This window comes from Solanum pennellii, chromosome 11, assembly GCF_001406875.1.
Source record: "Solanum pennellii chromosome 11, SPENNV200".
Lineage (NCBI taxonomy): Eukaryota > Viridiplantae > Streptophyta > Magnoliopsida > Solanales > Solanaceae > Solanum > Solanum pennellii.
Window position 1 is genome coordinate 64,295,164 of NC_028647.1, and position 13,613 is coordinate 64,308,776.

Below are 13,613 nucleotides of genomic sequence, written 5' to 3' on the forward strand. Positions count from 1 at the left end.
ATAAATCCTACTAGAAAACTCATATTGATTACATTAAGATAATCAAATTTGTTCCGAAGACTATATCAAGATGGCACTCTGTCGTTGAGTTAATAACTAAAAACTTGAAAGTACCTATTTTCTTGTCGAACGTGAAGTTTAGTGGCTAAGATTTATGTGTCATCTCTTTCTTCTTTTTTTTTTTAAATTCATTTTATTAACATCTAAAGTTCTCCTTTAAATTATAGTCAACTTATCAACCATGTGCTTTGGTGCCTTCTTTTATTTCTTTTGATACCTTATATCTTTGCCCCAAAATGAAGCAAAAAAAAAACTAAATGAAGCAAAAAAAAATAAAAAATTATGTAAATTCTTTCCTTCTATCAAACTTTAGGGGTAGTTTGGTTACTAGTTAAGAAAAAGCAAAGTATTCAATTCTTTAAAATTATGTAACATATAAGTATCATTTTAATAGCATTTTAGTTACTATGAATAAAAAAAATGTGTATATATCAAGTATGATATTTGTTTATCTAGTTTATAATATCGCATAACTAAAGCATGTAAGTAATGAGTCAATTTATGTCATATTATTTTCTATAAGATAAACTAAATAGTACATGAATAATTAAAATCTGCATAACTAATATTTATATTACTATAATATCGATATGTATAACTTTAATTGATGACCAAACAATCTTTTAATGAATAAACTAAAATTACACGAGATAACCATAATACAATTTTAAAAAATGTGGAACCCCAAAAATGTTTCAAAACTTAAACGTTTTTAAGTATCAAACTAATGGTGGATAAGAGGATAGATGTTAGAAATTGACCAATTGATAAGTCACTAAAATGTTTGTGTGGGATAATGAAATTTGACTTTTGCTATTTAAATTTGGTACGCCATTTTTTAAAATTTGGTTTGCTGAGTTGTTTAAATTGCAGATCTCAATGCGTTTACTAGCATGATATTTTTACTATTTTTTTTTAAAAAAAAAAAATCAATATACAAGAGAGCACACGTGAATTCCATAGTCACAACTTACGAGATGAACAACGATAATAATATATTCGATATTTTCATAAATATGACATAAGGAAGGTCGTGTATATGCAGTTTAATTTTTATTTTAGAAAAAAAATTAGATCATTAGCTGAAGTAAGTGAAGTGACACATATCAAAAATCAAGTTTGTAAAACAAATACAGTAGTAAAGAAGTACTCATGCTTAGAAACAATATTGAAGAAGAGAAAATTGTAACAAATAAATAATCCGACAACTGAAGCAAAAACAAATAACATGGTAATACTTTTTTTAAGAATAGAAGAATAAGATAGTAGGAGAGTAATAACAACAATACTATAATGAAGGAACTAGACAACACTCGACTACCTACTAACCTAGCTTCTATGTACCATAATTATCGATCACGGTATCTTCCTATCTAGGTCATATTCATAGTGTCTAATTAGTGCTCCTCAAGACTTCTTCAATCTACCTATACCTCTATATCCGACCTCTTATACCTCGTCAAACAAACCCCCACCACCACCACCACCACCACCATCATGGAGCAAACGAGGTTATGTTCAAAACTATAAGCGTTTCTCTAAGGTTATTTTTGTAAATCATCCGCGCCCTTAAAACTAAGACAACTACACCTCTAGTTCAAGGAAGCAACTACTACAACTATTTTTTCAACTTAAAAGAAATATGCAAGTGGAGATCAATTTCATTTATTTTTTAATCATGGAATATATAAATTATAATACACGTATTATGAACTGCGATAGCCTTATGGAGTTATCAATCCGTACTTATATTAATTTAATTTTTTTCTTCCAAAATATTTTAAACCTAGTTGTATAGTTTTCTTTGACTTAGCATCTTGTAACTAATTATGAAACTCACATGCAAACTAGCAAGAAGCCAGAAGGCTATAAATTATACTCCCTCCGTTCCAAAAAGAATGAACTAGTTTGATTTGGAACGGAGTTTAAGAAAAGAAAGAAGACTTTTCAATCTTGTGGTTCTAAATTACAGTTGTGTCGAATGTACCAAAATGTCTTTTAATCGTGTGATCTTAAACATGCCACGTGAAAATTTATTGTTAAAGTGTTGCCAAAAAAGAAAAGGAGTCATTCTTCTTGAGACGGACTAAAAAGGAAATAGGGTCATTCTTTTTTAAACGGAAGGAGTAATATAAAAATTATGTCTTTAATTCGTTCTCATATTAGGCTACTAAATGCAAGTGTTTGGTAAAATCCTAGAAGAAGAAAATGTTTTTTAGGAAGGTTATTCGCGGTACAATTAAACTTTTTTTTATAACAATCATTCATAATACATAAATGTGCTGTTTAACTTGGTTTTAACAGATATTTATACTATTGATATAACTCAAGTAGACACTTAAAATTATATAAAATTAAATAAGTAGACACACACGTTCAACATAGCATAATAAACGTCCTGTATGACAATTATAAATCAGTTCAAGTGTATCTCACGTAAATTATCATGTAGGATATGTGTGACTACTTATTCAATTTTTTATAAATCTAACACTATGTTTGGATCATTGTTATCCATTGTATTATATTGTATCGTTATTATACCTACAATGTTTGTTTTGATTGTTACTTAAAATATATTGTATTGTATTGTTGAATTTCGTTGTTACGTAACAATGAAAACCCCTATTTTATGGAACAACCAATTTGGTGTGTTTCCATTGTTACTTAATTTCTTTTTCCAATTATATCTTTACATAATATTTTAAAATACTATTTTACCCTTTACCTTAATAATTTAAACTTAGTCAAACCTCCTACCCTAGAATAATTAAGAATATTAAGTAAATTTGTAAATTACAATACAGTACGATACAATCAAACCAAAACAATTAAAATGTTACTAAACAACAACAAACAATACAATCTAACCAAACATTGTATCTTCCTTACAATACAGTACAATAGAGTACGATACAATCAAACCAAACAAAGTGCAAGTGTTTACTGATACATACACAATCAAAATTGAAGAATATAACTATCAAATAAAATTACATTAAAAGGCACGTTTACATATTACTTTATATATTCGTTATTTTAGCTGTAATTTTATCATAACAATTAAAAAATATTGAGATAAACATTGATTTTGATGAGTCTAAATTGCACATCCAACTAGACGTATAACCAAAGAGTAATCCATACCTAATTATTGTCATTACGTAACTAAAATTGAAATTGTACGGAACGGTACATGGCCATACCTTAATTAAAGTAAATGTCCAAATATTATATATCTTTTGATACTTTATTCCATAGAATATGCCAAATTTTGCCTAAATAGTACTATGCTCAAATTACGTCAAATATTATTTTTATAACAATTATCTTTTTGTAATAAGATTTTGATCAAAAGAATAATACTTTTGTGAAACGTATCGAAACGTAGATTGGCTTGAATTTAGACAGGTAAATTACAAAAAATGACCTTGGAGAGTATCTAATAAATTTTAAAATTTTAGGATCATCTAATGAAGTTGAGTGATTTTTCCACTATAAAAAATAATTTAAATTTTTTTTAATCTTATGAATAAAGAATTCATGGGTCAACTTATCAACCATGTTCTTTTGCTTAACTAACTTATAGGTTCTGATAATACATTAATTATTTTTAATTAGATTAATTACTTCATGAATAATCCAACTCATAATGAAGTTTCAAACCTAATTAATCAGAACAACTTGCATTGCCATTAACGTATAAAACAATATGTTGTACTAAATAATGGGGAAGTCTTATATAAGTGCTTGAAACCTTGAATATTCTTAAACCTGAAAAAGTTTTTTTTTTTCGATATCTATATTAAAGGAAAAATTATGTAAATTTATACTATTTAATTACTCATTATAGTTATAGTTTGCTATAATTAGCATTCACGACTAACATTACACATTAATTATGTGGACTGAATTCGAGTTTGTATAATTAGTCACGTTTGTATATGTATGATTCGCTAGAATATACAATACATATGTGTAATATACAATTATTTAACCTATATACATGTACAATTAACCTCTCTTCCACTCTCTGCTTTATCTTGCTCGCATCTCTTCTCCCTCTCCCAGTCTCGCTCGCTCTCTCCTCTCCTCCCAATCTCGCTTGGCCTATATACAAATATCTATGTATAATATACAATTATATACATATATATTTCACCTCTCTCCCACTCTCTGACCTCTCTCCTCCCTCTCCCACTCTTGCTTGCCATATATACAAATACATATGTATAATATACAATTATCTAACCGATATATATACAATTCACCTTTCTCCCTCTCTTTTCCCCCCTCTCTCTCGCCTCTCTCCTCTCTATCCCAGTCTCGCTCGCCTTTCTCCTCTATATAACATGTAGCTACGAATTGTAATTATCAAACTATAGCTATGAAGAATAATTATGCTATTTTTAAGTGGCTATATGTGAAAGTTTCCTTATATTAAACTATATTAATTTATCATGATTAAGTTTATAGATTAAGGTGGAAATATAACGTATGCATCAAATTCATTATTTTTAATCATAATTGATAATAGAGTACACGAATATGTGTGTCATATTTTTTATTAGATTAGTCTAAGCATCAGATGAAGATAAATTTTTATTTTCTATTAGATTAGTCTAAACATCGGATCATGTAAACAACTTGATACCTATCTTGTTCATTCAAAAAATATGCAAGAGGTAGAAGAGGGAGGGGACGTAAACCTTACGTTCGAGTTATATATATATATATATATATATATATATTACAAGACTGTAAATACGTTCGAGTTATATATATATATATATATATTACAAGACTGTAAATACGTTCATAAAAACTTATGGATTGTGAAGAGACTTTATAACTATATCAAAATACTTTTACTATACATTTATCTACTTACAATTACATAACTAAAAAAATAACATTTTCATTTATTTATTTTTCGAATTTAGGTAATTGTCATTTGCGGAAAGTATATTTTTTCCCAGCGTCGAATAATTGAAAATACGATGAAAAGAATTATTATGGATCAGAATGGTCAGAAAATGAAAAACAAAAAGGGCTACATCATGCAAGTTCAAGTTTGCAGAAATAGCCATCTTAACGTGGAAAATAACAAATTGTTACATCCATAGCCACTTCAAATTACTCTACTAGTCCAGAACATGTTTCAAGAATAAAAGTGGAGAAAATTATAGAAATAGCGAACATAATAGACATAATAATCGTGCTCCATAGCTATACTTCTATATTCTATGTAGGCTGCGGTTTATACATTTCTGTCTGTTATATATATATTGCTTGCGATATACAAAATAGGGTAAGTATATACAAATTCTGTATTTATACATTTAGAAATTTTTTAAAACTCCACTTGTAAATTTCTCTTGTCAATATACAAACAGGGTGATTTATTATGAATTTTCAAAAAATCGTATACAAATAGCTAAGGTATGCATATACAAAATTCTTGATTTATACAATCAGGAACTGAATTATACAAACTCTGAATTTATACAAATCAGACAAATCGTACAAATCAGGCGAATAGCAAAAATTGAGAAAACTATAGCATCGAATTATAATTTTTTTAAACAGTATCTAATATAGGCTAAATGTTTGTTATTCTGCATAATTTTTCCAAACAAGTATCGAAATTATTAATGAATGTATATCTAATGTATACAACCAAGAATTTGAAATGGATTCAAAATTTTACGTATCGATGTGACATTCTTTCTCTTTCGTCAGTCCTAAAAAGAATGATACGTACATGGATATTCAAGCTTCGATATAGATTATACCATATACAACAAATTGCGATAGCTATTATACAATTAATGATTGATGTTTACATAAAAGATCTTAAAGAGTCTTACAAAATAAATGCAAAAGTACATATTATAGGGAATCACACTTCTTTTTTTTTCAAATTTGGGGGTATGAGGAAGGGATTACAAAATGGGAATCGAACGTTCATCGACAAAATGAAAGTTCAGATTCCCCGAAAAGGAAAGACATCACACTTAGGTAATGAAACCTCATTCAAACGAAAAGGCATACATATATCACACGTTATTTTATGTTATACAAACATGAACTGCGAGTAAGTATTTTAATTTTTTCCCCATCAGACGCGATTTGGTGTTATATTAGGCGGAGTAGGTGCTGAACCAACGCGCTTCTTCCCACGCTCTGTCCTGCTGTTTTCCGCGAATTTGATGCTGTTCTGGTGCATCCCCTTTTGTTTCTCATCCTCAGTATACTCAGAACCAAAATAATGTTCTTCAGTACCCTTAATAGGATCTTTAGTTGGAGGCAAAAACATACTACCCCATTGTGGAAAATGAACTAACGTTACTGGAAGTGTACACGCGATGATCATCATCCCCATATACGTTAGTCCTGTTCCTGTCGAGTACTTTGTGCTCGTGAAAAACAGTAGTTGTGTCAATCCCGAACCAAAATTGCCTCCAGCTCCTGTCATACCTGATATTATACCTAATGATCTTCGCGAAATAAAGGGAATAATTCCAAACGTTGCACCACATGCTGCTTGTGCACCTATTGAGAATATGATCATCCAAGTAATAGCCAGAGGAAGTGTAGTAGCCCTTCCAAGTAGTAAACAGAACACACCACCAAGTGTTTGTAAAATCCATAAATTCCATAGTCTGCCTCTCATCCCGAAATGTTTAGCTGCAACATCCGATGACCATCCTCCAAAGGGTCGCGCTAATAAGTTAGCCATACCAAATGTTGCAGCGATGATTCCAGCTGTATGAAGCTTCAAATCAAATCTACATACAAAAATTGACTCAATTTCTTTATTAATTGATGTTTTGTATAACGTTTAGGGAAACAAATCAAATCTAACCTATCGAAGAAATACTCAGCAATCACGTTATCTGTAGTTAATTCAACTCCCATTGAGTATCCATAGAGCAGAACAAAGATCCATGTTCTGTAATTCGTTGCAGCATACCATAATATCTAATGCAGATAACAAACGTTACCTAAACGTAAATGTTAGTTATATTTTTGAATTTTGATATGATACTGAATGTCACTGACCTTTGAGAATTTATCTTTAGAAACATCGCCTTTCTTCTGTAAAGAAGCGAGGTTACCATCAGGTAAATCTTGTCCAAGAGTTAAAACTAAAATTCCCATGATAACATGAAGCCATCCAGGAATAAAAAATGCGATTCTCCAAGCAGTAAATGGGGTTGCCCCTGCTCTACGTATTATATCGTAGAGCAAAGGCATAATAAGTTGAGTAGCACCACCACCCATATTACCCCATCCAGCAGCTGTACCATTCACAAGTCCAATAATTTGACTATTAAACATCGTACTCATCCAATACTGACATGACACAAACGTTGCTAGTGAAAACCCAATCATAAACCTCACAGCAACGTACCCTCCAGCCGATGACACAAATGACATACAAAAAACAGTTGGGGCTGATAACATTATGAGAAACGCGCAACCATATCTAGGACCTAACATGTCACATATCGCGCCCATAGCTAGCCTAGACAAGATACTACCCGAAACAGAGGCAACTCCAGCATTACCAACATCCATTTTAGTTAAATTAAGATTGTCCCTAATAATAGGGACTAAAGGGGCTGCAGCAAAAGTCGATACGAAACAAGTACAAAATGAAATCCATGAGAGTTGAAACGTTAGTCCATGAGGTTTCGAAAACGAATAAAATTTAAAAACTTTAGCCTTGTGTTCAGAATCAACAGGGACTTTGAAATTGGCTGATGTATCAGTTGGTACAATTGGTGAAGCAACTGAAAATGCAAGAACTGGTTCTCTACCAGTAACACCATGCATTGAACTTCCTGGTGATCCTTCAATATCACCCATTTTAGGCAAAAAAAACAAAAAAAAAGTGATTAAAATGATAATTAAACAAGAAAGTTTGATTAAGGATGTGTTTTAATTATATGAAATTGATTTAGGTGGGGTTTATATAGGTAAAAAAGAGTTGACAATTTAGGGGTTTAAGTTAACCAATGGAGATTCCAAATGGTTAATGTAACCTTATGGTATATCCCAAAGGATCCTAATTATAAGGAATCTTAAAGAATGTCCACTATATAAAATAGTAGTGTTTAATTGTTAATTATTCTTGTTTTGTTTAATCCTAATTGATAAAAAGATATATTATCTCTATGGCCTTCTCCTTTTGACATGGTTTATTGAGAGAAAACCTTTGGGCGTATTAATAATACTGCTTTATATCGTTTGACGTCAGATAGTTTTAGAAAAAATAAAATATATTTTGAAATTTAGGGTTCAAAACAAACTTGAGATATTTAAGTTGTCAGTATAAATCATTTAATTAAAGGGTAAAGAGAATTTTTCTTTTTCTAATTATTGAAATGTGATTTTAAGAAAAAAGGAAAGAATATTACATATATTAGAAGAGAGGTCATATTATTAACCTGAAGTTATTTCATGTCCTGTCTAATTAATCCTTCAACCCCAAACTCTTGTACTCAACATATTGCAACTCATTATTGATGCGTTCGTCGCATCTCTTCTTCACATAGCCGAATCATTTCAGTCTCACTTTTATCATTTTGTCCATGAAAGCCTCTCCGACCTTCCCCAATATAAATTCATTCCTAATCATATTTATCCTAATATGCCTACACGATTTTTTTGTCTTTTTTTTTCCTTCCTTTTGCCTTCATTTTAACATCGGAATTTATTTAAAACATTATTTGCCGCAATAACATAAGTATTTATTGTTAATTAATAGTTATTATTGTTGAGTATTATTTGCCCGGATTTCTTATCATAAATAAGTTTTTCTTTTAGGAAAAGATTTTGAATTGACTAATTTTTTTCTGATATGAAAAGGTTTAGGATTCTATAAATAGAGGTTTGTTCCTTCTAATTTAATTAGCACTAATAATGTAGTCTTAAAGGCTTTGAGAGTTTTGGTTAGGGGGAGAATTTGCGGTCACAAGCTTGATACATTATCACTTGTGTGAACCTCCCATGTATTCCGAGTGTATTGGTTGAGGTTGCTTCTCTCTGTATTTTGTACCCTCATATTTATAGTGGATTGCTCATCTCCTTTGTGGACGTAGGTTGATTGACCGAACCACGTTAAATCTCCGTGTTTTTTGGTATATTTCTCGTTTGTCTTCTTACTCGCGATCTGTAGAGGTTTTCTTTGCTACTTCCGCGTTACACCTGCTTATTTTCGATCCTAACAATTATAAGTGACTTATAAGATTGGTTCAACTAATTACCAATTAATTATATATAAACATGCTAAAGCTTACGGATCATCATGAGTTGACCTTGTTAACTGATTTATGCTGACAAGGGTGGAGCTAAAAGTCTCAATTTGATCCAGTAGCTTTTGCAAAATTAATATATTTATATTAAGAAAATTATTAAATATCTACAATTACTAAATTTAAAACCCCATCATTATCACTTGAAGTCATTATTTAAAAATTTCAAAGTCATAAAAATTAAAATTCTAACTCCGCCTCTATTTAATTTATCAATATATAAGATCATTAAAATTATGTGTCATATTCTTCAGTTTAATATAAGGTATACAAAATATTTTTTTAAAAAAAAAATCCTAATCACAAGTCTTTTTCTACCTACTCTACAAGGACAAAATCAACGTACGGCAATTTGCAAGTACACATACCTTTGACCTTGGAAAAAAATATCTGAGAAATAACCTTTAAATGGGCATTAGAGCTCTATTATTTAATAAATAATTATAATCGATATGTGATGCGGCTTATCGAGGATTAAAATAAAAGGTTGATAGTCGTATGCTTTAATATATATATTAAATATATACATGTTGCTTTATTTCTTTGTATCTTGTTATTTATTGTCATATTTTTTTATAACTATGCTTCAAATAGTCTTTTTTTTAAACAAAGGATTTATCGAAAATAACTATTCTATCCTCCTAAGACAAAGATAAGATCTACAAACACGTGAAATTATGTGGTGTATCTTGTTGTTGTATATTAACTTTAGTAATAATTTGTAAATTCTCACTCTGTTTCAATTTGTTTAGCTTGATTTGTAGAATGAAGGTCAAACTAATTAATTAATATTTGGTATGAATTCGACATAAAGTTGTCAAAGTTTTTAAAATAAAATTAACTACAAATTTCATAAGAAGTTCAATAAGCTATGTCACTATATATAATTAAGAATTTTAAAATATTTAAAAAAGTTAAGATCAAGGAAGATATATTTTAACGATCTAAATAATAATCGAAATAAATAAATTAAAACGGAAGAACAGAATAGTATTTATCAAGAAGTGATTGGCAATTAAGATGTGGATACAGCTATTTACTAGTTTAAAATACATCCATCAGCAAGTGGGGATCGTTTAGAGTTATGGAAACACGTCTATTATTATTATTATTATTATTATTCATTTTTATATATATCTATTTAATTTAGTTTGATATTTAGTATCTATATTGGAGTTTGACTATATCTTGATTTGCTATAGAAAATTTGGAGCTGGATTGTATAAACACGGATAAGCTCGAATTTTGAGATCACTAATTAAGAATAAAAAAATATTTATTATTATCACATAAAATATGTTATTTAATTTATTAATTATAACCATTTGTCTCAATAAGTCACACTATCCCAGATATTATGCGTATGATTAAAAGAGACGAACATTTTGAAGTAATAAAATTATTAATGAGTGAATTTATAGTAGAATAACTTTTACGTATAGCAAATACTTACGAAATTTTGAATCAATAGTTTTTTCAGCTAATAGGATAGAGGATATGTGTGTTATAATTAATATGTACGTTATTGTTGTCATAAAATGCACCTATGTATAGATAATGTGAAATAATGTTATATAATTCGATACAAATTATTCCCCCAAATTCTAATAGATCGCCAATAATAGTGATTTAAATTTATATTATTATTAATAATTAATACAACATATATAGTACGAAATGGTTAAAAGTTTGTCAATAATGGTTATAAAATGACAAATATACACATGAATTATCGTAAATGATATGCATATATCCTTCGTCATATTTTTTGAGACATTAGTGCACTTGCCGTCCAAAAACTAGAGCATATATATCATTTGTACTTATGGATACACACGTGTCATAATTTTATCCACTAGCTAGACATTTATTAAATATCGGATCCATGAATAAGATTGTGTCACGTGTACCTATTTAGTCTTTCGTTAGAGTGAAGGACATATGTGCTCTAATTTTTGGACGATAGAGGCATCAATATCCCAAAAGCATGACAGTGAAGATATGTATACCATTTATAATAGTTCGAAAGTATATTTTATCTTTTTCCGCTATGTAAAATGACTTTCTTAAAAAAAAATTGAAACATAGTTTAAATAGTAGGATAAAAACTGGCCATCAGGTGCAATTCTTGTCTTTCAATAACTGGATAAGCCCATCAAAGTTATTTTGGGCATGGCCCAAATTAACTCATTTATAAGTTTGAGCCAACTTAATTTGCATATATGTAGCCCAAATCGATTCGTATACAAACGTAACAAAATATACAAAGTAAATTATTGTTTTTCGTTTTGATTTATTTGATATAGTCGTAAATCATGGTAAAAGAAATATATTGGTTGGATTAGGTAATTAAACGGATTATAAAAGCAAATAAATGAGAAGTAAATTTTTAGTTGGATTAGTTAAATTATTGACTAATTATTTGGCTCAAATTAACATGTCCATACTGATTCAACTAATTATTTTTTGGGAAACTTACGTAAATATATTATAATAAAAAAATATTTACCATTTATAGCAATAATTTTTTTTCACTTGATCACTTTTAATTCATTTATAATACAAGTTTAATATATATTACAAAGATAAATTTATCATTCAAATATAATACAAGTTTTAATGATGGTTAATACATTTATCACACATTTTAATACACTTATAATACAATGTGACAATTTTTTACCAAACAAATATAATATATTTCAAAAACAATTATAGTTCAAATATATTGCATACATAATTCACTTTTAATACATATTATAGATTTATCACAATATTATTATAAATGGTAATAAACAAAAAGTATCGCTAAAATCAATAATTATTTTTAAAAATATATTTATTCATATAATTTTTCCTTATTTTTTCGATTATAGAAAAAAAATTATTAATTCAACCTATTTCAATAAGTACAAATATTATTTAATTTTTTCATTTGACATCCTACTCACATACAAGACTCATCTAATATAAGCTAAGGCTAGCTTTTGTACTCTATTGATATTGTTTGTTAATAAAAAAAAACTATATTATATAAACAAAGGGCCAAAAAAGAAAATGTGTTTTGATTTTTTTATGTTCCTACTTCTAATATGTTAGATTTTCTTTAACGAAAATTATGACTCTTCGTGTTTAACTTAAATATCCTTAAAAACAATTTTTGAGTTATTTTAAATGCTATATTAAAGATATGTTGCTTAATTTTTTTCATGTTTCCTAGTTCATGACAACATCAACCACCAACCAACTAACCCCCACCCCCCAAAAGAAAAAATTTCGAAATAATTATTTATATAAATTTAAGATTAAAATTGACTATATCGCGAATATTAAAAAAGTAATTCTTTTTAATATTACTTTAGTTCCCAAAAAGTATCTAGGAAATAAAGATAGCTTGGTAAATATATCTTCTATTTATTAAAATTTTTAATAAGCGTAAAACATACAAATTAAAATGAGACGGATGAAACATATATTTATAATTATTTGTTCGTATTACTAAAAATAGTTATTTCAAAATATTTGTTGATATATAAATCTAAAAAAAATTAATTAAAATAAATGATTTTACATTAAATTAAATTCTTTTTTTGAAAGTTTAAATATTATAAAGTCCAAAAAAAAGTTACTCTGTTGTTAATTTTGATATTGTGGATAAAGCATATAAATAAAATATAACTGATTAAATCAGACACAAATCATTTATATTAAAAAGACTTTAAAGGATAAATAAATAAATAAAAATATCCTTCTTATTTATAATTATTTTTTTTATAAAGCGTGTGAAGAAAAAATAGACATATAATATGAAAGGGAGAGATTAACAACTGTTTTTTTTAACATTTATTGACCATTAAAATACTCATTATTTCACTTTTAAACAAGGTCAAAATTATTATCAGACCCCCACCATATAATACACTTAATTAACCATATTAATGACCACTGACTTTTATTAATTTTGGTACTTTTTTTTTAATCTTAATTACATAATTCACAAAACAAAAATATCATTTTCACCTCTTATGTATAGGGGATTTACTTGAATCTTCATAAATCGTATATTCAAACGAATTTAAAGTTTAATCTTTATAAATTCAATTTTTAAAAGATTTATGGAAAAGAGTCTGATATGCTTGTGATTTAGAATTGATATTCCTTTTGTTGTAAAAGTGGCTCATATATATATATATATATATATATATATATATATATATATATATATATATA

General features: G+C 28.1%; 1 protein-coding gene across 1 annotated transcript; it reads right to left on the minus strand.

The window, feature by feature from the left end:
* Positions 1-5,924: 5,924 nt before the first annotated feature.
* LOC107004155 (high affinity nitrate transporter 2.4-like) lies at positions 5,925-7,979 on the minus strand. The gene is made up of 3 exons (XM_015202391.2): positions 7,126-7,979; positions 6,929-7,044; positions 5,925-6,851 (listed from the first exon to the last, which is right to left on the minus strand). The coding sequence occupies exons 1-3, from the start codon at positions 7,933-7,935 to the stop codon at positions 6,182-6,184; spliced, it is 1,596 nt and encodes a 531-aa protein (XP_015057877.1). The 5' UTR covers positions 7,936-7,979; the 3' UTR covers positions 5,925-6,181.
* Between the last annotated feature and the right edge of the window lie 5,634 nt (positions 7,980-13,613).